General features: G+C 43.0%; 1 protein-coding gene across 1 annotated transcript; it reads right to left on the reverse strand.

The window, feature by feature from the left end:
• Window positions 1-875: 875 nt before the first annotated feature.
• On the reverse strand, window positions 876-23,814 carry LOC149285775 (B9 domain-containing protein 1). Its single transcript, XM_089495018.1, has 7 exons — window positions 23,755-23,814; window positions 23,280-23,348; window positions 21,815-21,926; window positions 16,820-16,916; window positions 14,558-14,620; window positions 1,833-1,900; window positions 876-1,003 (listed from the first exon to the last, which is right to left on the reverse strand). Exons 1-7 carry the CDS (start codon window positions 23,812-23,814, stop codon window positions 876-878), a joined length of 597 nt encoding a protein of 198 aa, XP_089351144.1.
• Between the last annotated feature and the right edge of the window lie 1,398 nt (window positions 23,815-25,212).

The following is a 25,212-nucleotide window of genomic DNA, read 5'->3' on the forward strand; positions in this document are numbered from 1 at the left end:
ACGCCGTAAACCTCCGTCCGTAGAAATAGATAGAATGCGGAGATAATTCCGGTTTGTTCCAAATGTTCTTCCCTGAACTAAAGAGATTTCTCCAGCTCTTCGTACGAAGCTCTACTCCTTAAAACAAATCCCCTACGGTTCCGAACAGGCTAGGATTTAAGGAATATTCAATGTTTCAGAGGGGATCGTTACAAGAAATTTTATTCCAGTATATTTTCTTTCCTGCAGAGCTGAAAACTGAATCACAAAATCAGCCGGCGGCTAACGGAAGGAGAATAAAAGAAAATATATATATATATATATTAAAAAAAATGCAATTTTCTTCTTGGAATTGTTGGCATTAACAAAATATGAGGGGATCAGAATATTGTGCATTTTGGGGGCTTTCTGTGCGGGGGGGGACACGCGTTCTTCTGTGTTGTTCTCCGCTGCATACAAATCTCACAGCCGGCATGAACAGTCTATAAAGAGCGCTCTCGGAGAGTCCCGTTCTCTTACATTTTAAGTTGAATAACTGAAATTAAAATATTACAGGCATTCATGGGCTCCCGGACTCCTGCTTCTTATAAAAACGCCAACAATGCGTTGCTGTAATGTCTCAAAAATAAATCAATTTCATTAAAATGGAATTTTAATAGTACAAACGTTTCTATAAAAAATAAAAATAATAAAAAAGGCAAACCTATAGAAATTTTAAAAGTTGATTTTTTTTTTCTTGGGTTTCAAATCTAAAATGCCTTGAGGTTATTTTGGTGACTGGGATCGGCGGCGTATCCTCTTCTAAGCCGAAGTTTCCCCGATATAAATGGATTCCCTGCGTTATGTTGGTCAGTGGGCAGAAGAGCTTTTCGCGACGTTCTTTTGGGTGCATTTTTTTATGGTTTTGGAACGATCGCAGAGGTTTGAGAAGCGGAAGAAATGTTATTGTAGCCCAATTTATTGAGGTCTTTGGTCACAACGTTGAAGGCGACGGTCAGAAATCCTTGTGAACGGACTCGGGTGACTGTAAGGACAAAGCGGACAGCATTACAGGGGCTTTCATCTCATTTTCCGTCAATCAATTCACCGCGGCTTCAAGTTTAACCCAAGGGGAAGCAATAGGTTGCCCAAGTCTGCCATCCAAGGGTTAACCCCTTTGCAACCGGTCACGGGACCAATTTTAACCGATGACATTCCGGGTGCCTCACAGGACCATTTCTTTATCTATGTCAAATATATCTAAACAATTTCAAGTATCGAGATCTGAATCTAAATGATTGTTTTTTTCCTGTTGTTTTTTATGTAAGGAGAAAGGCGTTCTCGCACGGCTCCCGACGCGTCGCCATTTCTGTTCCGTAGAGGACTTAATAGTTTCCCCCTCGCTGTTATTTACCTGTGGTGGAAATGCAAGCGCTGCGCTCGGAATTACTCACAAACCCACGGCTAGCATAAAAAGGGCACTTTTATAATTAAACATGCATTTCTTTACTTAATGAATAAAAAAGGAGCTTTCATGTACGGAGCGTCTAATGGATCAGCACAATCTCTTTTTTGCTCTTTTAAGATGACTCCGTGAAGACTTATGTTTTTTTCCAAGGTGACCCTCCCAGTTCTCCTACGAGATAAGGAGCTAATTATCATATAATTTACTATTTAATTACATTCTCAAACAGTCATGAAACAGAAGGTTAGAAAATGTCGCTTCTCGGACCTCGGCGGGTGAAAACTGAAGTCGACAATATGCTACGGTTTTTAAGGGCTTCCATATTCAATAAACTTAAAATATTAATTAAAAAAAATGAAAATAAACCAAAAAAAAATATGCATAAAATCTACAAGTATCGCTGCCTCACCTTCACGGCCTTCTCCTTGGGCCACGACCTTCGGGTCTGTGAATTCTGGCCGACGACCCATAAACCAGCTGAAAGAGAAAGAAAAATGACACGTTATTCCAAGTCTTCCAAGGTTTTTGTGACAATGCGTGGCTTGCGTAAGGATCTTTGACGCCGCTAGCGGCATAAATATTTATTTACACGAGTACAGTTGCCTTGTAGGCAATGGGGATTTAACTGCAGCACTTTATCTTTACAGAAAAGGGGTAACCTCTGGAGGGGGTAAAAGTTTTTGCCCCTACTCTCAGTTTCCGGCAAATGGCAAGTTCGCCAATAGGACTGGTTTTTCCGCAGCCGGCTTCTCCGCGTGGACCATGAGGGTTTTGGGAAGAGATGTTGTGCGCACCACGTCGGCCGGTGGAAATCCAACGTGTCCACCCGACTCACAGGCATGGAAAAGACACAAGGTTTTTGTGAGTGATCGCGTCGGAAGAAATCAAGGGGAACGTCGTCGTAGGACTGGATATTCCTGGTTCTATACGACTCGGTAAGCTTCACGTTGGTTACCAGTAGACCACCACCACCTTCTAACCTCAAAAAGATCCATTGTCAATAATAATCAAGCTCTTTACCCTCATTTTATTTGGATCCACTGGCGTTCCGTCTACAGCTTATTGGGGGGGGGGGGAATCATACCGACCATCGTCGCTCTACATTAGTGTCTGGTTGGCCCGTCGTCCGTTTAGCTCTAACCAAAAGAATGCAGAAAAGAAATTTTGTGGGTAGAAAATACTGATTTATGTGTCACCGAGCCCTTAGATATCCGATTACTGAAATGTAACCTTTGTTTTCAATCCCCAATACTACTTCCTTAGATTGTAAACTCAGGACCGGGGCCCCCAAAAGCCCACCATTCCTGCCAGGAACCATAAGGCTAGATGGCAGCTCAGGGGCCGGCTTCTCCTAATGTGTCTCTATGTATTAATGTATATTTGTTATGTATGCGTCAACTTTTACATTAAAATTGTACGGCGCTGCGAAATTTGCTGGTGCTTAATAAATAAAATATAATAATAATAATAATAAATGTGTTAATATGGGGAACACGGCGGACCATTCATAAGAGAATTAATAAATCACCAATACGATACTTTGAAAACACTCGATGTAAAAGAAATGCATCCCCGCGGCTCAATAAATAATAGAAACCAATGTCAGTTGCTATTATGTTTCGCTTTTCCATCAAAATCCTTATTGCATTAACATGAATATAAGATGCAGACCCGGATGGATCGGGCCGGTTAGACAGAAAAGTCATGCGGAGAGACTCGTCCGGCGCTTAGAAGCCTTATTTATAGCGATATTTGGTATTTTTGAAATCAGGTTTTCTGATGGAAAGGAACAAGCTGGGTACAGCCTCGTTACATCGCGGTTACATTACTCTTCGGAGCCAACGCTTTCTTGGGCAGCACCAAAACACGACACGGATTCATATTCTGGCTCCTTGGATCTTCTCGACTTTTCTTATGTTGTAAAGGTTTATTTATGTTTATTTTAAAGACGTGCCCTCAACTATCATAATCCACCTTGAAAAAACTAAAACCGTGCCAGTTATGGGTCTTCTTTTTAGATTTCTGTTTTATTGTTGGAAAAATACCATAAAAAATAAATAATAATAAAAAAAAATATATATATATATATATGGGACAGACCACAAATTATTCAGAGATCCCGTCCTCATACCCCAAAAGCCGGCGAGGTCCAGCATCTAAGTTCTAACTAAAAATTCTTAAACAGCCAGGAACCCGAAGCCAGCCCAGACCGAGACGGCGAACATGCGCCGCTTCGAGTAAAAAGCACATTTACAGGAATTACAACCTATTTCAAAGTCATTTGTTGGCTTCCAGTATTTTTTCTGAAGTTTTGACTTTCCTGAAATTGGCAGCAAAATTACCAAAATCAGTCATATTATTCAGCATTTCGGTCGGTTTAAAATTGCCTTTTAGTCTTTCTTTATTTTTTTACTTCGAATAAAAAAAGCTAATCTGGAGCCGCGGAACATTACCGATATCCTGTGAATTTCAGCTACAAAATGGGGTATTAAGTCTTTGTTTCAGGAACTGACAATTTCAAACAATCCGAGTAGGATCGCTATATAATCATGAAGTTATATCGCGAAATGCGCAGGAAGAGCTCATACAGCCATCTCATGTATAGTTTATCCAAACGGTTTATATACTGAAAGGGATTTAACAAAAGTACAGGAGATTAGATGGAATGGAAGCAAGTTTTACTTTATTAAGGGGGGTAGATAAGTGGAACTGCCTCCCAGCAGAAGTGGTAAAGGTATCTTTATAATAGAAAAGAACCCACTGGGATTAAAGAAAGGGACAGAATGTCGTAGAAATCTTCCAATTATTTCCAATTTGTTGGGGTTTTTTTCTCAGACTACAGCAAATCGATTCAGTTTTTGAAGGACAATAAACGTTAAAAGAGGAGAACATCAAACGCCGAGAGCATAAAAGTCTCCCGCTTTTATGTTCTTGTTAGTAAAAGGGAGCAGGTGTGAGGTTTGGAAATGCTGGAGGAATGTTCCTTCGCGACTCAACCAACCCGACCCGAGAATTTAGCACAACACTTCAAAACCAAAACTGTTATTTTTCCAGGAAAACAAGAAAGAGGAGTTCTGGGAACCAGTCGGCGGATCTTCGTTATTTGTTGTTTTTTTACTTGGCACTCAAACCATTAATAGAATGTAAAAGGTCCAATCCAGCCGAATTTTCCCTCCGCACAGATGCATTCTGCATTCAGGCGTTCTTTAGTTATAGGAAAATGAGACGTTTGTGGCTTTTAGCTCCGCCCCCAGCAGCCTCTACAGGAAGCAGGAAGCATTCCCCGGTACACTTCCTTCTTCACCCTCAGAATAACCCATTCAATAAATAGGAGAAGCAGCAGCCCGCAATGTGTATTACTATAGGCTGATAGTTTGCTAGGACGCATGTGATTGGCTGATGCTACTGCAACTGATTTCAATGGAACTACCTTCAATGGGAGCGCAATGTTCCAAGCTCAGGGTCTCCGGGGCAGATTCTGGGGGTCACACAGTCTGGAGCTGATTTCTTCCTATTCCCCCCGCTATGATCATATATAAGAATCCCAGTTGGTGCTTTTGCTCCCAGTATGTTATGGTTGATATCCCTGCTTGGATACAGGTGACTCAAAGAAGTATCTTTAAATAACAGCAAGTCAGGGTTTCCACGAGGACGGGTATTAGAGCCATTTGGGTAACACAGTCGCTACATAGAATCTGCACGATGGGCTATTAAAGGGTAAATACGTAGAGTTTCAGGGGCGGCTCATTTAGAAAGTTCCCCGGTGTGCCAACGAGAGATCCCGTCGGCGTATGACCTCTAACGCCATGCTTGGCAGGAGCCGTCTACGTGAGGCCAGAGCGCATGCGTTCCTGAGACTGTGATGTTTTGGGGGAAGATCAAAGAAATCCAGGGTATCCAATAAAATAAATAATAATAAGAATAATAATAATAATAATCCAATCAAAAGATTCAGCAGCCATTCTCAAGAACTCTCGGAAATATCACGTGAGGGAGAAGCTGGAACGTTGCGACCCGAAGAAGCTTTGAAAATCTGCCCCAGGGGCATATTAGGCTCTTCTGCGTCAGTCTATACGTAGATTAAAGGCTGGGGCGGTCTTCCTTGCGTAGATTACATACTTTCTCTACCGGCTCTACTGAGTCGCGCAAGGACGTAATTACAGACTATCTGCCGGTAATCTGCCGAGAACATTATACTCGGATTTGGAATAACATTTTAAAAAAAAAACTCCAATTAGCCGAGCTGCATATAGAAAAAAACATTGTTAATAGTTTTTCTTAACCTGTTAAACGCCGACGGTCATGCAAAGTATGGCGACGGGAAAACTGTTCAATATGCAGGCATAAAACATAAAAAAAACCATTTAAAAACGTCCTTAATAAAAAGGGAGGGTGACCAGTTTGTGCCTCGCTGCTTAGAAACAATGAACGCGCTTCTCGTTAAATCATTTCTCTTCATCCAGAGAGAGGACACGGAGTCATCAGAATACCCCACAGCGCATGTTCAAGGAGAAGGAAGCGAAATGTATCCAGAGGATCGACGGATGAATCGGAATGTTTCTCCGGAAGGTAACTATAAGCGCCGGGTTCATTATCCTGCGTTTTCAGGGCGTTCGTGCCCCTCGATGATGAGTCTCAGGGTAGGGCTGCCGCAAGGATTTTTGCCACCCTAGGCCGAGGGCATGTTGAGCTGCCACTACTATGATCCCTTGAACTTAACAACTAGGCAGAGGCTTAGGGGTTAATGCACATTAACTGCCAGGAATTAGGACTCAACAAAATTAACCCCTTGAAGACCCCAGGCATTCCTTTTCCTGCGGTGTCAAATGTGAAGCCACAGGAAGGATGGGGCAGAGTAACAGAGACCTCGCCGTTTCGCGCTTAACCCCTTAAAGACCATGGGCGGTCCCTAAACCCATTGAAAACAATGCATTTTTAAGCCCGTACATGTACGGGCTTTGTCATTAAGGGGTTAAACAAAATGTAAAAAATAAAAAAAATGAAATAAAAATATCATAAATGGTGAATGAAATAATTTAAAAAGAAAAAACGCACATAGATGCATAATACAAAAAAAGTGTATACTTTGGTAAATATCGGGCAGTGTACCGCAAACCAGCTGCCACGGCGCAGGCACAAAAAATATAAAGTAACGGTCGGTAATGATAAGTTAATGAGAAGATCGTTAGGGGCATCACAGGCGGACTTCAAAGGGTTCTTGATCAAGGCTGGAACGTAATCATACAAATTAAGATAACTTCAATGGATGCCTCGCTTAACAACCCCCCTCCCCCGCTGCAGCGCATGAATCCGGCTTTATTTATTTATATTTCATTTAACGAGGGGTCGGAAGCCCGGCGGGATCTTTTAGACGAATTTATGATCACCGACGCTCTTTAAATGTCATATAGGAGCCGCGGGAGCAGACGTGGCCTAAATGGGTTAAACGTAACGCGGTGCCGTGGTGAGAAATTCAGCCACGTTAGGATTGGATAGAACTCTCCCCAATCGGCCCCCGTCTGGTCTCCCGTTTCTCCTGCTGTAAAGACTCGAACCTTAATCAGTCGTTTGTCTCGTCTTAGATTCAGGAGCCGTATGTCTATCCCATGCATGTTTAATCCCCTCACTGTATTACCCCCTACCACTTCTGCTGGGAGGCTGTCCCACTTATCTACCACCCTCTCAGTGAAGTAAAACTTCCGTTCCACTTAAACCCTTGACACTTTAGAAGAACTTCGACATGGCGGTGGGCTAAGCCACACGCGGCCATATATTGCGATGGAATGCCTTCTATTTATGCTCGAGCTTTGTATTTTAAATGGCATTTGTACCGCGTAGCCGCTGGCTATTTGTATATATTCTTTTTCAAATATCTGAGCGATGTAAACGGATTCTGCTCTACCGCCGATTATTATATGTGCTCGGCCCGGGGCTGCCCCATTTGTAGAGATCCGAGATGGGTATGTTCTCCCAGGCTACAAAGTAATCGCCGGACCTTCTCCTCCGGAAGGCTCGTTAGCCGGCAGAGGCTTTTGGATAGCCGTACCTTCTTTATTCCGCGATCCACTCGTGCTTTTAAATATACGCTTATCTGCCCCGGTATCCGTACACTCAACAAACGGATAATCAGAAAGCCTTCGGTAAGACATCTTGCACTTTGTCTAATGTTATTCATTCTCTGTAAATAATGTAAAAGTCCAGGCTTGGTCGGGGAGGAAAAAAAAAAATTTTGCTGTCCATCTTAGGTCGGTTTAGATGCGGCCCCTCAAGCTTCACGGCCAAATCCCATCCAGAAATAAATTCTTCGACGATGGAAATTTTCGTCGGGTAGGGGAGAACTTGCAGAAAACGGAAGCATGAATGATGACATTACTTTTGATGACCTCATAAAAAAAATAAATCAGAAACTTGGACAGTGGAACTCTTTTTGGACAGGAGGATCTGACGCTGAAGGACGGCTCCCGTACTGTTGGGAGTCCATATCTGCGATACGCAGGGAGCAGACGCACAGGAGGAGGCGAGCATCTTAGCTTATGTAAGATTATCTTACTTTGGAAGTTTTTGTTTCATTGTCTTTCGGAGAAGCAAAAGTTTGCTGGCGCTGTTCCCGTTCTGCGCTGAAAGGCACGATGCCCGGCAGACAATGGGAAATTGCCGGTAATGACCCTCCGCTTTGTTCGTCCGGCGCGTGGGTGTACAGCTAACCCACGGCTCGCACCGATGGAAGTCGCTCGGACGTCGGCTCAATCCCTTTTTGGACACAAACAACAAAAAGGGAGAAGAATGAAATCAGGGTCGATTGTGAAGCGTGAATGCGAGCTCCGCGGAAAGAACGGCGACATCCCGTGGAACGCTGCAGATGTTTCACCGGCTCATCACTGAAATTGGTTATCTCCGCGCCGCTCCGGAAAACAAAACTTTCCTGAAAATTTCCTAAGATGCAAACTCAGCGGTTGAGACGTCGTCGTTGCTGATGGCGGAAGTTCCATCTTAACCCATTGCTGATGTTTATCTCGTGCGTGTGATGTCATAAACAATCAGTAATTAACAGTAATTAACGTGGCACGCTCCTTAAGCATCTTGGCTCGCCTCTGCTTCTGCAAGGCATTAACCGCTTAACTCCTGGTAAACTGCTTCGGCCATTTCTCCACCGAGTCCACGTTAATCCAAGTAGTTTGCCTTCCTGAGACACAATTAGACAGGGCCGGGGATTAAAATCGATCCCGGCGCTTTAAGGCCAGCAGCCGATAAATGACATATCTGCTGCCGGTGGGTGGACTGTGAGGGTCCGCTGGGTATTTGCCCGTTTTGCAGTCAACCCCTATACTGACATGCCTTTATCACACCATTAACCCATTCTCGTCACAATTCTCTTCCGGGGACTACACCCATCACGATAAGTATTGTCAGGAAGCCTCCTGCGTGACAGTTCCTCTAGCATTGACAGAAACAGAGAACGCGGCAGCCGATAAGGATCCTTCGACCCACCTGCTGTAGAAACGTCAAACCTTATTCAGTCCTTGCTTTTGTCTCACATTCAGAATAATAAAATATATGCCTATCCCTTCACTGTATGAAACTCTACCTCTTCTGCCGGAAGGCTGTGCAATTTATGGACTACCCTCGCTGTAAAGTAAAACTTTGAAACATTAGCTTTATAATGAATGAATGATCAGAAGGGATAAATCTATGAAGCAATCACAGTCCAATACCCCCCAAAATACAGTTACTCTGTGAAAAAAGGTTAGTATTACTGGCTGTTTAATCTCGCTAGGCAGAGAGAGGAAGAGGCTAATGACGGCTCCGCTCCTCCAATTCATTGCAAAGCGATGATTTCTTTTTCACGCTGAGTGCTAAAATCGTTTTAAAATGTGTTTGATCAGTAATTTTCCGCAGACCGTAGGGACGGCTCCATCAAGGGCTTGTTAAAAAGAAAGCAACCTCGTGATAGCCTGGTAATCCTCGGCTGCTCCGGCAGGGCGTTTCATCGAGGGATATTCCATGAAAACTCGAGGCGCTCCCCGGTGATCCGTGATCCAGCCTCGCAAACATGGGAACTCTTCAGGCTGGACGCCTGCTTCTCCAGGTCAGCTTCATGTTTCTCTGGGTTTGGCCACTCCCTCTCTCCGCCCACTTTCACCTGCTCTCCGCCCAGTTGCCACCCACCAAAGACTCTTTGGGGGCTGGTGCCTCCACCACTACATGAAGTAACCCCCCAAGAAATCGGAGAGCCCACCCTGGGAAATTCTATTACTTATTGTAGGCAGAATGAAATAGTTTATCAACAGTACACAGACCTGAAAGCTCCTGGTTTCACAGCGATCAATACATTTTTTATAAGGATTTATATTTTTAAAGTTTCCTGCTCTTCCTCTCGCCGCGGCACCGATTCCTGATGTCCCCACGTGGTTTAAATATCACCGCACAACACCTGATATTTTTAAAGGCCAAAGACGGACACACGGACTAATATTTGCCAACGGCCTGATAGCGATGGAACAAAAAAAAAACAACAAAAAAAACACCTTGGAAAGGCTTCTGGCAAGGTGAGGGGGGACTGTGTGCTAGAGTGTGTGAGGTAGGGTGTGTTAGTGTGAGAGGTAGTGTGTGTTTGTTTTTGTGAGTGGTAGCGTGTGTAAGTGGTAGCGTGTGTGTGTTTTTGTGAGTGGTAGCGTGTGTGTGTTTTTGTGAGTGGTAGCGTGTGTGTTAGTGTGAAGTGAGTTATGAGCAGAGGCAAGGGGCCAGTATGGGCTCTTACTCAGATTTGGAAATGAAATGCGGAAATTCGGGGATCACTCGGGATAAACCCCACTTTGGATGCACAGTGTTGAATTCCGTTAATATTTTTTTGTTAGTATTCCTCAGTCTCTTACCTTCCAAACTCATCACTACACGAGAGAGAACTCCGGACACCCCGCAGGTAGGCAAACCGCGTTCAATACATCCCCCCCCCCCCCGACCGGCTCTTTAACGGGTATAAAAATGTCATTTTACGCTTGACAGCTCGTGTATGGCCAGCAATTCAATATCTATAGCAGGGATCGGCAGCGCAGCGGCACCCCCAAGACGCTCAGCCAACCAAATATATACCTGGATTGGAAAAAAACTGTAATCAGGTGAAAGCGGGGTTTTGTGTTCACGTCTCGATAACGACCCCATTCCTGTGTATTTCACAAAATACAACTAAGATTCCAAGATCACGGTTCTTAGAGAAAAACGGTCCTTTAAACCCCGCGAACGAGCGCCGCGTGAAGCTACGTGAATCAGTGTTTTTCAAACCCTCTGCGATGCCCACCGTGAAGCAGCGCTTTGTAGCCTCAGCAGCGTGCGGGGAGCGGCCCGGCCCCTAACGATACCCGTTTTTCAGCTAAAAACAGTAATTTCTGCGTCTGCGTCTCTTTCTGATGTATATGGATGAAATGTTGAGGGGTTATGCTGCGGGGAGGGCTTAATAGGACCCCGGGCAGAGGGCCAGAGGCTGAGATGGAATGTAAGGAAGTTTTACTTTACGGAGAGGGCGGTAGATAAGTGGAACAGCTTCCTAACAGAAGTGGTAGAGGGTAATACAGTGCATGGGATAGATATAGGGCTCCTGAAGACGAGACCAACGGCTGATTAAGCAGGAGAAACGGGCAACTAGGCAGGGGCCGAAGGGGGCCGATACGCCGGCAGGTTCTGTGTTTCTATGTTAGTTCATTTAGATTTATGGGCTGCGAAGTTTGTAAAACCACAAAAAAAAATAAAAAAAAATTATAAACATCAAATTGTGATGCAAAAAAAGGCATTCAGTAGGGACAGTCCACTGGTTTCCATGGCAATTGCTTCCCATCTACAACTTTACGCTTATTTTAATTGTTTTTTCCAGTGGCTTGTTACCTTATCGCTGGCAGTAAAAAGAATTGATTATCCCGCGCTATGAAAATAAAATGAAGAACGCCGACATATCGTGCTTGTGATCCGCTGGAAAAGAAGCGACCGCAGCGAAATACATTAACTGCCCCGCGCCCCGTCTCTCCAGGGGGACGTAACAAAGGGCTCCTCGCGGGAGAAGAGGGGCTCGGGTTCAACGCGGCTGAGCCAACGCATTGTATTCTATTCTGCGGCTCCTCGATTGATTGAAATAATCAAATCTAACACGGCTCATTTAACAAAAAGGGAGGAATTCTGTTACCGTGTCCAAAAATATTTCTTTTTTTTGAGCCTGAAGTGCAAACGACGCAGGAGGAAGACGAGAAGAACATTCAGCCCCACCGATCGATGAAGGCGATGTATATTCTCTGGGTGTTACGTGACATCACAGCCCAGGCCTCTTATGCAAATGAACAAATCGTTCATTTACATAAGAGGTCATTGTGATTGCGCCACTGAGAATGGAAATATTTCCACCCCTAAGAGTGGCTGAGACAGGGCAGCAAATTCTGTGAATTCTACACTTAATAGTTTACTTAATTAAAGGGGGTCTCATATAATGCTTTCTTATCACCCAGCCGGACTCTCTGACTTATGGAAGTCTATGGAGGAATGGACTTCATTAGCATTGCCATAAAGCATCTGCTCAGTGTATTACTGTACACAGCACGGGGGGGGGGGCTATATTACTGTACACAGCACGGGGGGGTTATATTACTGTACACAGCCCGGGGGGGGGGCTATATTACTGTACACAGCCCGGGGGGGGTTATATTACTGTACACAGCCCAGGGGGGGGCTATATTACTGTACACAGTTCTGGGCCTTATGCTCAAGACTTCCTCTTTAAATCAACCTATCCAACTTTGTATTATAATAATAAAATATGTTGTTTTTTTTTATCTCTTTTCCAATGAAAGCAGCCAGGATTTACCTGTTAAAAGTTACTTCTGTTTAGTGAAAGCTGATTGGCTCTCTTAGCCCAACACAAAATACCTCCAAAGCAATCAAACAGACTGAAAACCTAAACATACAGCAGGCGTGGATTATATTGGTAACAATTTAAGTATAAATGGCTTCCATGTAATAATAATACAGTAAAAATAATAATTAAAAGAAATGTAAGAAAATAATAAAAAAATGTAAATAAAAAAAAAAACAAAAAAAACCTCTTGGGCACCTCTCGTCCCCAAAGACAACTTGTAAAGTCCAGAATTTGAGATAAATATTTCCAAGACGCTAACACAGCATCCCTGACAAAACCCTTTTCGCTGCAGTTTTGCATTTTCAATTAAGATGCACATAAACTGCTAAAAAAAGAAAGAACAGAAACCGAAATCTCTGTCAGCCAGCAGCGTGAAAGTATCTTATTAGGAGGAAGAATATAAGACGCCTCGGCTGCTTTAATGAGGTTCTGGAATTATCGCCAATAATGGAACTTTAAAATGTACGCACCAGGCATTTTCCCTAACTATATACTTTCTCCAGAATGAGGCTAATTAGTTCAAAATTCTCACACATCAACTTTCTATACTTTTTTTTTTTTTCTACATCGATCCCACAAAGTCGGAACGGAATCATTTTTTTTTTTTTCACGCCACTCTGCCTTTCCGTTTTTTTTTTCTTCTTCTCCCTTTAAAGACCAGCGATTACGAAACACACCAGTAAATTCCAGTAGTTGGAATGGTGATGGAGAGGTTAGCCCTGGGGGGCCGATCGATAGAAGCGACAGATACCGTCAAGAAGATGAAAGCGATTCGTGGAAGAAAAGGCATTTATTTCGCACAACGGGGTACTCGTAAAAGGAGTTACCGTGACAATGGCTGCGCCGGTCAATTTGGAGATTGAGAGAGAACAAAAAAGGCTGTGAAAACGCGAAGGTTCTGTAAATAATGACACGTGTCATGTATTCACTAACCAAAAATTTAATAAACAGAGAATATCGACGTTCAAGAAAGGAGCCTTTATAGCGAACGGTATCGCCGGATGACGCTACGGCCGTTGTTGGTGTGATATGGGAATCAAATTGACATCTTAGGGGTCCTATAAAAATCATTTTAATTCACAAATGACCCAACAGATGCCGGTACCCCAGAGTATTCTACAAGCGCCTGCGCTGGAGGCACGGACAGAGTGCTGCGGAGGTCATAAAGTGCAGGAATGGATAAAACACACTTGCATCTTCGAAGTGTCCCTATTTAGGGGGGACAGTCCCTCAGATGAATCTCTCCTTCCCTGATGCCCCTCTTTTCTAGGAGGTCAGAATGTTTGCTGGGTATGAGGGGTTCTACTGCCCTAAAAGCCCCGATAACGTGTATAGAAACAGCAGGAAACGGCTTTATACATTGAATGGGGTAAATACAACACATTATTCTTCTAAATACCCCACTCAGGTACAGAAATACCCCACAATGGGGCACAGTCACATACGTCTTGGTAAAGCCCTGTCCCTAAAGCAAAAGTGTCCCTCTTCGGCCATATGAAATGTCGGGGTATGAGGGTGCGCATGCATGAGATGACATTACCAAAACACATGAGCCGTTAGCAGCCGGCGGTGGGTAAAGCTGCTTGGATTTCTCTAAGACCGGGGCAGTCGATCAAACATGGTGATTTATTAGGTGACGCAGACCTTAAGGGGCCAACTCTTGCACCAAGGGCTCGGCTGGCCTCGTATGATGCATGGTTTAATCAGCGATATGACTCAAAACATTAACTCATACATTATACATGGCCAGCTTAGCCCTTCTTGCTAAATGATATTAGAACAATAAAAAGTTCTTCTGCGTTCTATCACATTACTCGGTTCCTTGCGACTTACCCGCCACTGGCCTCTTCAATAATGGGCTTTTATGGTGTTGAAAAACCCCAAAGTGGGTAAAATACACCCTTTAAGTTTCTTCGTTGCTCCCCGATGACATTGAAGCGCGAGCTTCTCTTGTATTTTTTGACAATTAAAAAACGTACTGAAAGCAGACTGTATCTGTCTTTCTAAAGGCACATCTTTTTTGCTCATGGCCTTGGACGTTCCTTTAAATAATTTCGTTATAAAAAGGAACAAAAAGTAACAGACGGCACAAAAAGCCATTTCTGTACCCGATTTAACTCGGATACCGAGGGAGAAGATGGGGAAGCGAGGGATCGAGATGTTTGCACGATGTATCACCAGCTCCGACAGAACCGTCGCGGGGAGGAATCTGTTTGACTTGCGTAATAACTTGACTTTACCTCGTGCACTTTTGTAGCTTGGATGAAGACTCCGGAACAAACATGGGGATCGTTTTTTTATGTCTGGAGGAAGAAACAAAACAAGATGACGTTAATGAATAAGAACCAAATGACATGTGGGTGTTCAACAAAATTGGAATCTCTCTTTTTTGCTTTAATCAAATTTTGAAGATTCTACCTAATGTCAGACTATTTAACATTTTTTTTTTTTTTTTAACGACGGGCAGAATGGCAACATGATCATAACGTGTCGTCATAAGCCGACGCGGGGTCCCCAATAATGTACAACAGTGCCCAGAACCTGGGTAAAGTGCGAACGGCTCCGAGGTTTAGGGAGGGCACGCTCGATGGTTGAGCTATGCTACAAGAGTGCTTAGGATCGGTATTAGGGCCAGATTTAAAATTAAAACTCATTAGGTAGCGGCTTAGGAATGGATTTTGTGCACGTAGAGCCTTTGAAGAGTAAGTGTCTATGGCTGAAGGTTTGTGGCGTCTGCCATGGCCAGTGCTGCTCTTCTATCATTCCCACAATGTTTTCCCCGTAATATCTACCGGATTGACTTGTTTCTGAGGGTGGGCCTGTAGTATTTGTGGAATGGAGAGCCTTCCGCCGTAAACCGGTGTTATCTTTGTAAAGGACACCGAGCTGATGGTCCTTCTACTCCACAATCCGGTTGATGGTCAACCAAACAAATATCAAAGATGCCCTTGGCATTCCGGGGGGCAACCATGGCACGAAAGTAACAACAAGCCAATCCTAAAGTGTAACGTACAAATTAGAGACCTGGACCCCCAGTACTTAAGCCGGGAGGAAGAACAAAAGCGTCTCGTTCTTTCTAAATACTTTTCCAGTTGTATCTTCACGGAATGCTTCAGTGACGGAAACCATGGAGACTTACTTTGGATCCGTTCTTTTTTTGGTTATAGGGTAAAAAAAAAACCAAAAACACCAATATATTAAAATGAATTAAAATGAAGTACTTTGCCTTCTGTGGCTTGTCAAAATCTTCCTTGCACTTTTCTATTTGCCAGTTAACGCTTGATTATTTTAGTTTTTTTATGTGAAGTCTAATAATTAGCTATTCAGCTATGCCACTTTGGCTTAAAACAGTAACGTCAGGAAAAAAAAAAAAAAAAGTAGAATAATAAAAAAAGAAATTCAAATTCCATCAGCACGATGATCGAAAAGGGCTACTATATAACAAACCAGCAGAGAGGTAGAAAAAACACGTTCCAGAAATAATCACGATTCGATCAATTCTGATGCGAGGCGCTGTGTAAAACACGGAGGAAAATTAATTCCGGCCAGAAAAATGTTTTTTTAGTCACTGTGAATAACTGAACAAATTGGGACGTCACGGCAGGCTTTATCCAGGAGAACATTGGATGGTCAGGGCCAATAAGCACTTACAAAGAGGAAGAAAAAAAGAAATTCATTTTTTTTTTTTTTTATTTATTTATTTATTTTTTAAAAGTGTCACATTTCATGAAATGCTATCTAGGTCTCTTTTTCAGGCATATTACCTTTTATAGATCCTGTAGGGAGCTCAGAATCCTTCATAATATAAGTATTAAAGTGAAAATTTTGGCTAATTATTTTTTATAAATTATATTATTTTATTAGATATTATTTATAGCGCCGTCATATTCTGCAGTGCTGTACAATGAGTAAACAGGACATAACATAAGGGGCGTAGATCACATGAAAATTTGGACTTACAGAAGTTTCTTACAGGATAAACTGTATGATGATTGAAACAGGAGCTATAGGTACAAGTTTATCAGTTTTTGACTTGAAGAAATGTGTTATTATTTTCACTTTTTAGCATTTTCTGGCACAATTTTAGCGCCCTATTTTTGAAAGTTTACAGCATTCTTGATGTGTTTTGATTTTTTTGGTATCTTGATTGAGAGATGTTTTTATATTTGATAATTTCAGAGGAAATGCATGCCTGTCCTTTCTTATCAAGTCAGAGATTCTTCTAGAAATACTGGAGATCACTAGAAAGCCACGAAAAGATGTCATGTACCTTCCGAGCAGTCCTGCTAAATTTGGGGTCAGTGAAATCCCCCTGATGTTATTCAGGAAGGAAAGAATAACGCCGTTTAGATGGCTGACGGCACGAGGTGGAGATTTAATATAAAAGGCAGGCAGTAAGTAGAGACAGAGGCGTAGGACTGAATAGGAAGGAATAACGGCACAGAAAGGAAGCATTTATTGGAAGATGCATGATGGGATACGAAGAAGATCGCTAAACTTACCTGCCAGGTGTAAACGGTAGATGAACCGCACCGTATCCTCTCACCACATCATTCCCAAAGACGTCCGGCCCATAGACACTCAACACGATCTGCGGCCCTGGAAATAGAAAACATGTACCGATGTCACACGGCAGCCCGCTCCCCAGCACAGAAAAAACGATCACATCGGCAAACACGGGCTTAGACGGCTTCAGGTTCGCCAAGAAGGGCCACCAGGTCAACGCCTCACCCAACGGCACGGCACATGCTTGTCACGCCCCCCCCCCCCCCCAGCACAGAAATAAATATATTCACCGCAGCAACGCTACTGCCTATGTCAGGGGTGTCCAAGTTTTTTCTGCAGTGGGCCACTTCATCAGAATTGTATACGTACGAGGGCCGCACTCATTTTCCACTGTGAGAAAATATAGCCTTTAATAAAATATGCAGATTAAAATAAAGTAAATGACACAAAACCTGGTTGGCTGGGCATGATAGGAGTGTGACTGCTGTCAACAATCATATAGAAATTAATGGTTATTGTATTTTTTTGTCCAATTTTAGTCCGTTAACCACACTTTTTTTACTAAAAGTAACACCACAATTGGACAAAAAAACCCAACAATACGACTTGGCATGATAGGAGTGTGATTGCTAACAGCAAACACACTCTTTTTATACCAGGCGACCAGTAAATGCTGGAACCTGGGCATGATGGGACTGTGACTGCTGTTAGCAGATTGCTGTTAGCTGTTAGCAATCACACTCCTATCATCCCAAATCAGCCAATACATGGGGGCTGTAAGTGCAGACCCCATACTGCTGGCAGCATCAATACACAAGGGGGGCAGCTAGCCAGGTTTCAGCATGTACTGGCTGACCTGGCATGATAGGAGTGTGATTGCTAACAGCAAACACACTCTTTTTATACCCAGGCAACCAGTAAATGCTGGAACCTAGGCATGATGGGACTGTGACTGCTGTTAGCAGATTCCTGTTAGCTGTTAGCAATCACACTCCTATCATCCCAAGTCAGCCAGTACATGCTGGTACAGGGTGGCTGTAAGTGATGTGCAGACCCCATACTGCTGGCAGCATCAATAAACAAGGCGGCAGCTAGCCAGGTTTCAGCATGTACTGGCTGACTTGGCATGATAGGAGTGTGATTGCTAACAGCAATCACAGTCCCATCATGCCTAGATTCCAGCACTTACACATCCATGCTATCACACACACAAATTCATTCATTCACAGATTCATTCCCTCAATCAGGCATACTCATTCAAACAACCACCCCCACCCCCTTACCTGCACTACAGCTCTCGATGCCGCTCACAGACTTCAGCAGGGGGCGTGGCCTCCCACTTCCTCTGTGCAGGACAATAAGACCTCCCACAAGTAAGCAGCAGCAGGGCTCTTGTGATCCTGGCTGCCGATCTCACGCGGGCCGCACCTCAAGGTCCCGCGGGCCGAATTTGGCCCGCGGGCCGCATGTTGGACGCCCCTGGCCTATGTCTACAAAATGGATCTCAAAAAAAGGAACGGGGAAATCTTTAGAAACGTCCTTTAAACAGAGGCAAGGAGCTGGATTCCATTTCGGATACCGAGCCAAATGTATCGCGACTAATCGATTAGCGACCCTCCAACGAAGAGCAACGGGGGGGGAAAAAAAACCACACAGCTAAATATTTTATCTCATTTAATGAATCTGACCCCGATACGTCTCCGAAGAGGTCCATGAAAGGATTTCGTTTCAACAACCTCCGGTAACTGAACCCGGTCTGGCGGGTGAGCAAATAAATCTACGGGTGAACAATATTACATTTTCACTTCCAAAATCTCCTAACTAATTGATGTGAAGTCACGAGGCGCCCAAATGTACATTTATACAGCAGAATGTACGTCAAGGGAGTGAATTAATGCCAACTTCTAGTCAAGTTGTTGTTGTTGGTAGATAACGCGGTTATTGTAACACATTATTTAAGCTAATTATTTACAGCAGGGACTCTGAATAAATGATGCATGAGAGACACCGGGCTAGATGCCTCGCCACACCTCGGGAGCGATCACACGGACACCGTGCTTCGACACAGGATAAAAATAATAAAGGGAAAAAGTGGATGTTTTTGGTAAATCGTGCTACGTTCACTTAGCGCCGCGTTACGATCGCCTTACATGGAATCAGGGACTTAAGTCAAATCTTTTGCAGCATCGATAAAAATTTTTTAATGTCCGTGAAAACCCAGCAGAGCCGACGTTACGCAGGAGACCTGCGCGATGGAAACAGAAAGCGGGAAAGAAAGAAGGCTTCAGCGAGAGGAATGAACATTTGCAGTTATACCTCAAGGGGAAAAAAAATCATACCGCCGTCATACACGCGGCTTAATAGCCTCTAAAAATGTGCAGGATGTCGGATGATCGTCAGGCTGGCAAACGAAAAAGAGACATGTCTGCTGAAAAAAGACATTTAAATACATAAAGGGGTTTAACAAAGTACAACATGGAGGAGAAAAGTTACAACAAGAGACTGGAATCTAAACACTAGAGGTCAGATTCAATGGGAGGAAGTTTTACTTTACTGAGAGGGTGGGAGATAAGTGGAACAGCCTCCCAGCAGATGTGGTAGAGGATATTCAAACATGGATTGGATAGGCATATGGCTGCTGAATCTAAAACGAGAGCCAGGACCGGTCAGTCTTTCTTTCTCTTTTTTTATGGTCATAATTTGCAAAGCTTGTCATTTATCCACAATTATGTATATAACAGTAACTCAGTCCTCTTATTCACCATCATCAACCTCATATACCTCCAATGCATTGATACCCGCTGCCCACATATGTATGGCGTGTCTGCACTTTATTATACTGTAAACGGTAAACGGCTGAGTACATCTGTCAGCGCATAATAAATACAGACATTTTCTAAAGCAGTATTTCACCTTAAACCATTTCTTAAATTGGAAATAGAGAAATACCATGTTTTGGTTTTTCTTGTAAAATTATAATAAAGACAAAAAAAAAGTTAGGCAGCTTTTTACCCCTGTTGTAGTTTTTGCCCCATAATATAATGTTTTCAGGTGGCTGTCTATCAGCCGTTTGTATGAGGTTCTCGCTCTGATCCCCGATCTACTAAACTCCTCGACTCCTTATCATACTGCCTGTGGGAACAATAGAATGGCTCAGTCTTAATCACTCAGCAGACACTCTGACTAATGAAAGTCTGTAGAGGGAGGGACTTCATTAGCATCGCCATAAAGCATCAGCTCAGGGTGGTGTCACATGACTGACAGCAACGGCAGCTCCAGGTCTGCAGATAAAGTGGGTTTATTAGGACAAATTTAGATAAAACCGGGTTTTTGCCACCGACCAACATTACTGTACATGGCACGGGGGGGGGGGGGATATTATTGTACTGTAAATAGCCCTGGAATTAATTTACTTTCATAATAATTTAAGTTAGTTAAATTATACAATTATCATAGCAAGCTTCTACATTCTGAACTAATAGTCTGCAGATACTTCTTTTATACCGTAAAAAAAGTACAAAAGTACTTTAAACACCCGATCAATAAAATACGCACTTCAACCGCTCAGAGCTTCAGCTTCTAGACTTCCCCGTATCCAGAAAACGAGGTTTTCTAGATCTAAGTTTTTTTAGCTTTTACTCTTCACAAACTGAGCATCCACAGAGACCTTCCTCGTTTTTCAAATAATCGGCGAGTAGAATTGTTATTTAGGTAGAAAATAAGCTCTCTGTCCGGACGCACAGTCTGCAAACAATAAAATCTAAAGAATACGTAATCTTAGATCTTTATAAAGTACCAGATCCCACTTTGGAGACATAACATTTACCTTAAAGAAAGTTATATGACTGGGTCCATGAGCTACTGGAAATTCTTTCATCATGGAGTTACGCGCGCATAATATCTTTAAAAAAAATAAAAAAAAAAAAACTTAAAAGGACGCTCCTGCCATCATCTGCACTCTTAATCCAACTCCAGCGTTGGCATGGCGACCGTTCCAGGAGGTCTAAGGAGACCCCTCTGTGCTCATGTACAAGGGAGGCTCTCCCATTGATTTCAACAGGAGTGCTTTCCTGCTACTGATTGGCCGCTTCAAAAACGTTTTTAGGTTTCTGCTGCAGCTTCTCCCAAAGGAAAGTATTTCATTATTTTTTTTATGCTACTCTTTTAAAAAATGCTAATAAAGTAGTAACAATTCTATTAAAAAGTACACACTTAAACTATTACAATTCCCCCATTAAAAAGTTTTATAACTAATATCGAGAAGCAGGTATTAAGCGTATCTGACAGCATGCATTTAGCGGTCACACCATTTATGACCATTTTCAACTAACAGAGTTTTGAATTCAACACAAGGAAAGAAGTAAAAGGAATGAGCCATGATAAGAACACTTAAAGTCTGAAATGTGCCAATAATATACGGGCCAACAGATTCAAAGAGAGACGCGACCGATAATCTAGAGTAATTTAAAGTGAAATTTTATTTAAAGGGGTATAACGTTAACTTTTAACATAAACTATAGTTTCTGCATTTTGTTTGATAATCATTGGGATTGCGTAGAACATATCTGATATTAAAATACAGACGATGTCCTGCTCTGAAGTCCTCGCTCTTCTCTATAGTTTCAAACCCTTACAAAGGCTGTCTGGACCAATAGGCAGCAATCAGAAACTTAACAATAGGGGATAACTTAATGGGGAGGAAAAATCATGCAAATCCTGAGAAAAGGAAGCTAAGCTGCTACTACGGTATACAAATAAGGGAGGCTTACGTTAACCTGTAAACAGCAGTACATGGGTTTTGATTTATTCACCACAGGGGAGAGGTCATCTCTGACCAGACAGGACAAATCATACCCAGGAATACTATCATGATGGAAATTCTTGGTAATGGAATACTTGGAACGTAGAGGCTATTTCCTATACATTACATGGCTGGCTTCACCTGAATGCTTCTTTGTCTTAAAGGTCGTACAGAAATACTACGTACTTACAGCCAAACGGGTTGGTGCTTTTAAAAGTGATCTCGATTGGGAAATTCCATACTAGGGTCTGCTGCGCACTTTGGTTTTTGGAGGTGATCTGAGATATGCCTTCTTCAATCCCCTGCAAAAAGAAGTATAAGAAGGTGTGACGATCATAGGTTGTATACAAGCAAATGCAGTAACAATGTTGTGGGTACATCTGAAACCCCCTTACAGCAACATTATACTCCCTTGTGGGAAAAGGGGCAGAAGCATTTAGGGAGGGTATTATACAGAACATCCCTATATGGTTTCAACGGGGACATCACAACAATTTAACCCCTTCGTGACAAAGCCCATATGTGTACAGCTCACAATTCATTGTTTTTAATGGGTTTATGGTTGTCTATCAGGAATATGGTCATGGGGTGACACCTAGTGGTACAATTCTGAACTTCACAATCATTTGACTTTTTTTTTACTTTAATTACATAATATCAATAAATCAATTCTTAGTAAGTTCAAATGTAAGATTAATGTCTTTTTTTTCCACATGAAATTCTAATTTTGGTCAAGATGTACCACCCCTAGTAAAGGAAGATAAATTGTCATTTATGAATCATTTTTAAGCCTGCTCATCCCTATTATTATTAATTATTCATTGATATAGCGCCATCAGATTACGCAGTGCAGTACAATGAGATATGCATGATCCCTTCCAGTGTTCACTTTCTTTTTTCTTGGGGACATTCTCTTAATACTTAGCTTTGTTTTCAAAGAGAAACACAAAGTATTTCCAATAAACTAAACGAAAAAAAATGCAAACCATAAAAATTTTATTCACTATGATGGTTGTCCGGTTTGTGGTACTGGTTTTAGGAGCATGGGTCAGTGTTGTTTCGTGAACACTCGTATATTGTTTGCTGTCAGATGTGTAGCAGGATGGCCCCACCCACAATGTACTGATTGGACAAAACCCCCATTATCTACATTACACTACTGTACTCCCTTTAATTTCCTTTTCTTACTATAAAATTGGGTACGGGGACTATTCCCTTAAATTCCCCCAAACATTACATACCCCCCAACATTTCAGGTATCCAAACCCAGGCACCTGTGTTAACATTGTGATGGGAGGTGGGGCTGGCCCCAGAAGTGGCTGGGGCCACCCAGAAGTTGGCAGGGCCAGAGGTGTGGTCACCCATCCAGCTTACTTAAGTAGCCACCTGGCGATGCTAGGGGACCACATGGGAGCTACAATGTATGTCTGTGTTGCAACAGCACTGACCTCTGTATAGATTAAGCTAGTTAGAGGAGATCAGAGGACCAACTGGCCCAATAAAACCGGGGCATCTACAGAGCTCGACTGGCCCATTAAAAGCGGGGCATGTACAGGGCCAGTCATTTGCCCGGTGCGCCAGATGGCCAGTCCAGGTCAAAGTAAATTTGCTGAAAGAGTTCACAAAATATCACAACATGGACAAAGAGAACTTACCGAGGTCGGGGCCCAGTCGTGTCCGTAGAAAAAGCAGTATTTGCAGTAGAGCTCATCAAATTCTGGAAACTTGAAAAGCCAGAAAGCAAACACAAAACATACAGCAAAAGAAAAAGATATATACACGTTAGACAGACTGAAAAGGGTTAAGAATAGGAGAATAGGGGGCATTTGGGGCTAAATATGTGTATTTTGGAAGCAAAAATAGTTTTACCATAAATTGTGCAAATGCAGAAGCAAAACTAAAAGGTGTCCTGTGATTTGGGACCCTAAACACACACAAAGAGCCCCTACGGAAGATATGTATATATTCAATGCAGTAGTCTGCAGGTTTTTTGGCAGAAGAGCTCACAGTCATGATCTAGAAGTCCCCCTGCTCCTCTAATCTCCCTGTGGTGGGGTAGTTAGAGCTGGATAGGGTCACTGAGAATCCCTTCCCGGTATTCCATCCCCAGTCCGGGGGACCAGGCCTCACCTCAGCGCTCTCAATCTGCCCGGTGACGTTCAGCAGGAAGACGCTGGGACTGGAAGCCATAGCGGACACCGTGAACGGAGACCGGAGATTCAATAACCAAGCGAGGCGGAGAGCACCTCACACAGCCGGGCGCGAGTAGGAGGCCGTAACTAGGGGATGCTCCGTGCATAGCAACCACCAGCTACGGCGAGGAGGACGGACCAAAACTCCAGCGCGAACACGGAATGCGAAGTAAAGCGCCAACAGCAGACAGGAAGTTGATAATTTGAAAGATCGCAGAGCAGTTACCAGGCTTCTTCAAATATATTTGTACTAAAACCCACAGATGTTACGTAATCTATATATTTTTTTGTTCTAAAACCTGAATTTCTCTACATGCCCTGCATTTTATTAACACAATTGAATTTTTGAAGCCATTTCCTGCTGTTTCTATACACATTATTGGGGCTTTTAGGGCTGTAGAACCCAGCCATACCCTCATACCTGGAAGAAGGCTCGTTTCAGGAAATTCAGTGATATTAAGCGTGCTAAAACATTTTTTCTTTGTTTATTTCTGGTGACACTTTATTATGAATACAGTTTCTTTTTATTCCACCAAATGCAATGTACTCTACCCCCCTCATGTCAGAACACCTGGTAACTCTCAAGGTTTTTGCCCCAAGGGGCAGATCGTCAGGGTAAAGAGCGGACGGCTTCCTATTCCCCCACCGCTGCGATCATATATAAGACCCCCAATTTGTGTTTTGGCTCCTACCTGGGAACTTTTAGGCTCCAGCTACTGGGATCCCCCCCTTTGCGGGATGCATCCAGGACTACCCGTTGACGTTGCTGGCTTTCCCGCTGACGTCGTGGCCCCCCCCCCGCCATATAAAGGGCAAATGAGCGGGGAGTGGGGCATCAGGACCCCGCTCATGCAGCCTCAAGGATTCAGGCTTCGACATGGAGAAGCGGCAACAATGCCATACACATGGCCGTCACGAGCATAAAATGTATAGTGAGGATCGGTTGCGCATATCCAGCCGTTGGCCGCACTTATGTCATCACCAACTGCTAGCCAGAGTCCCCCTTTGACGTCGCTCTGATGCCGGTGGCCATTCAGGCCGACGTCACAGGACCCAAAAGGATTCGGGTGTCGGAGCTCCTCCCGGGATCTCCGGGCGTAATTCAGAGAGATTCCAGGTATGGTGATATGAAATTTCTTTAATGTCCTGCAGGTGTCACCCTTCCCTTTTATATTATTTATATGTGTAAATTTTACCATTTTTTACACCATTTCATGTTGACACGGAGAGATCATTAACATTCATGTATAATCTTATTATTATAATTTTTGATACAATATTTTTAGCTAATGTGACAGGTTTTGGTGTTTTTGTGTGTGTTTTTAGAATTCTCTCTATAATTTATCACCTAAGTCTTTTTACTTTATTTAAAAAGAATTATAGGTAATTGTTGAGA

Source organism: Sceloporus occidentalis, unplaced genomic scaffold (assembly GCF_023333645.1).
Source record: "Sceloporus occidentalis isolate IW3139 unplaced genomic scaffold, rSceOcc1.0.p SCAF_76, whole genome shotgun sequence".
In the NCBI taxonomy this organism is placed as follows: Eukaryota; Metazoa; Chordata; class Lepidosauria; order Squamata; family Phrynosomatidae; genus Sceloporus; species Sceloporus occidentalis.

What these genes read in the sequence shown, in the direction of transcription:
- LOC149285775 (XM_089495018.1), bottom strand. Translation starts at nt 23,814, where the DNA reads ATGGCTTCCAGTCCCAGCGTCTTCCTGCTGAACGTCACCGGGCAGATT. An exon ending in AAGCACCAACCCGTTTGGCT is followed by an intron (nt 16,917 to 21,814) that starts GTAAGTACGTAG and finishes TTCTATTTCCAG; the next exon opens with GGCCGCAGATCGTGTTGAGT. An exon ending in CTACCGTTTACACCTGGCAG is followed by an intron (nt 14,621 to 16,819) that starts GTAAGTTTAGCG and finishes TTCTTCCTCCAG; the next exon opens with ACATAAAAAAACGATCCCCA.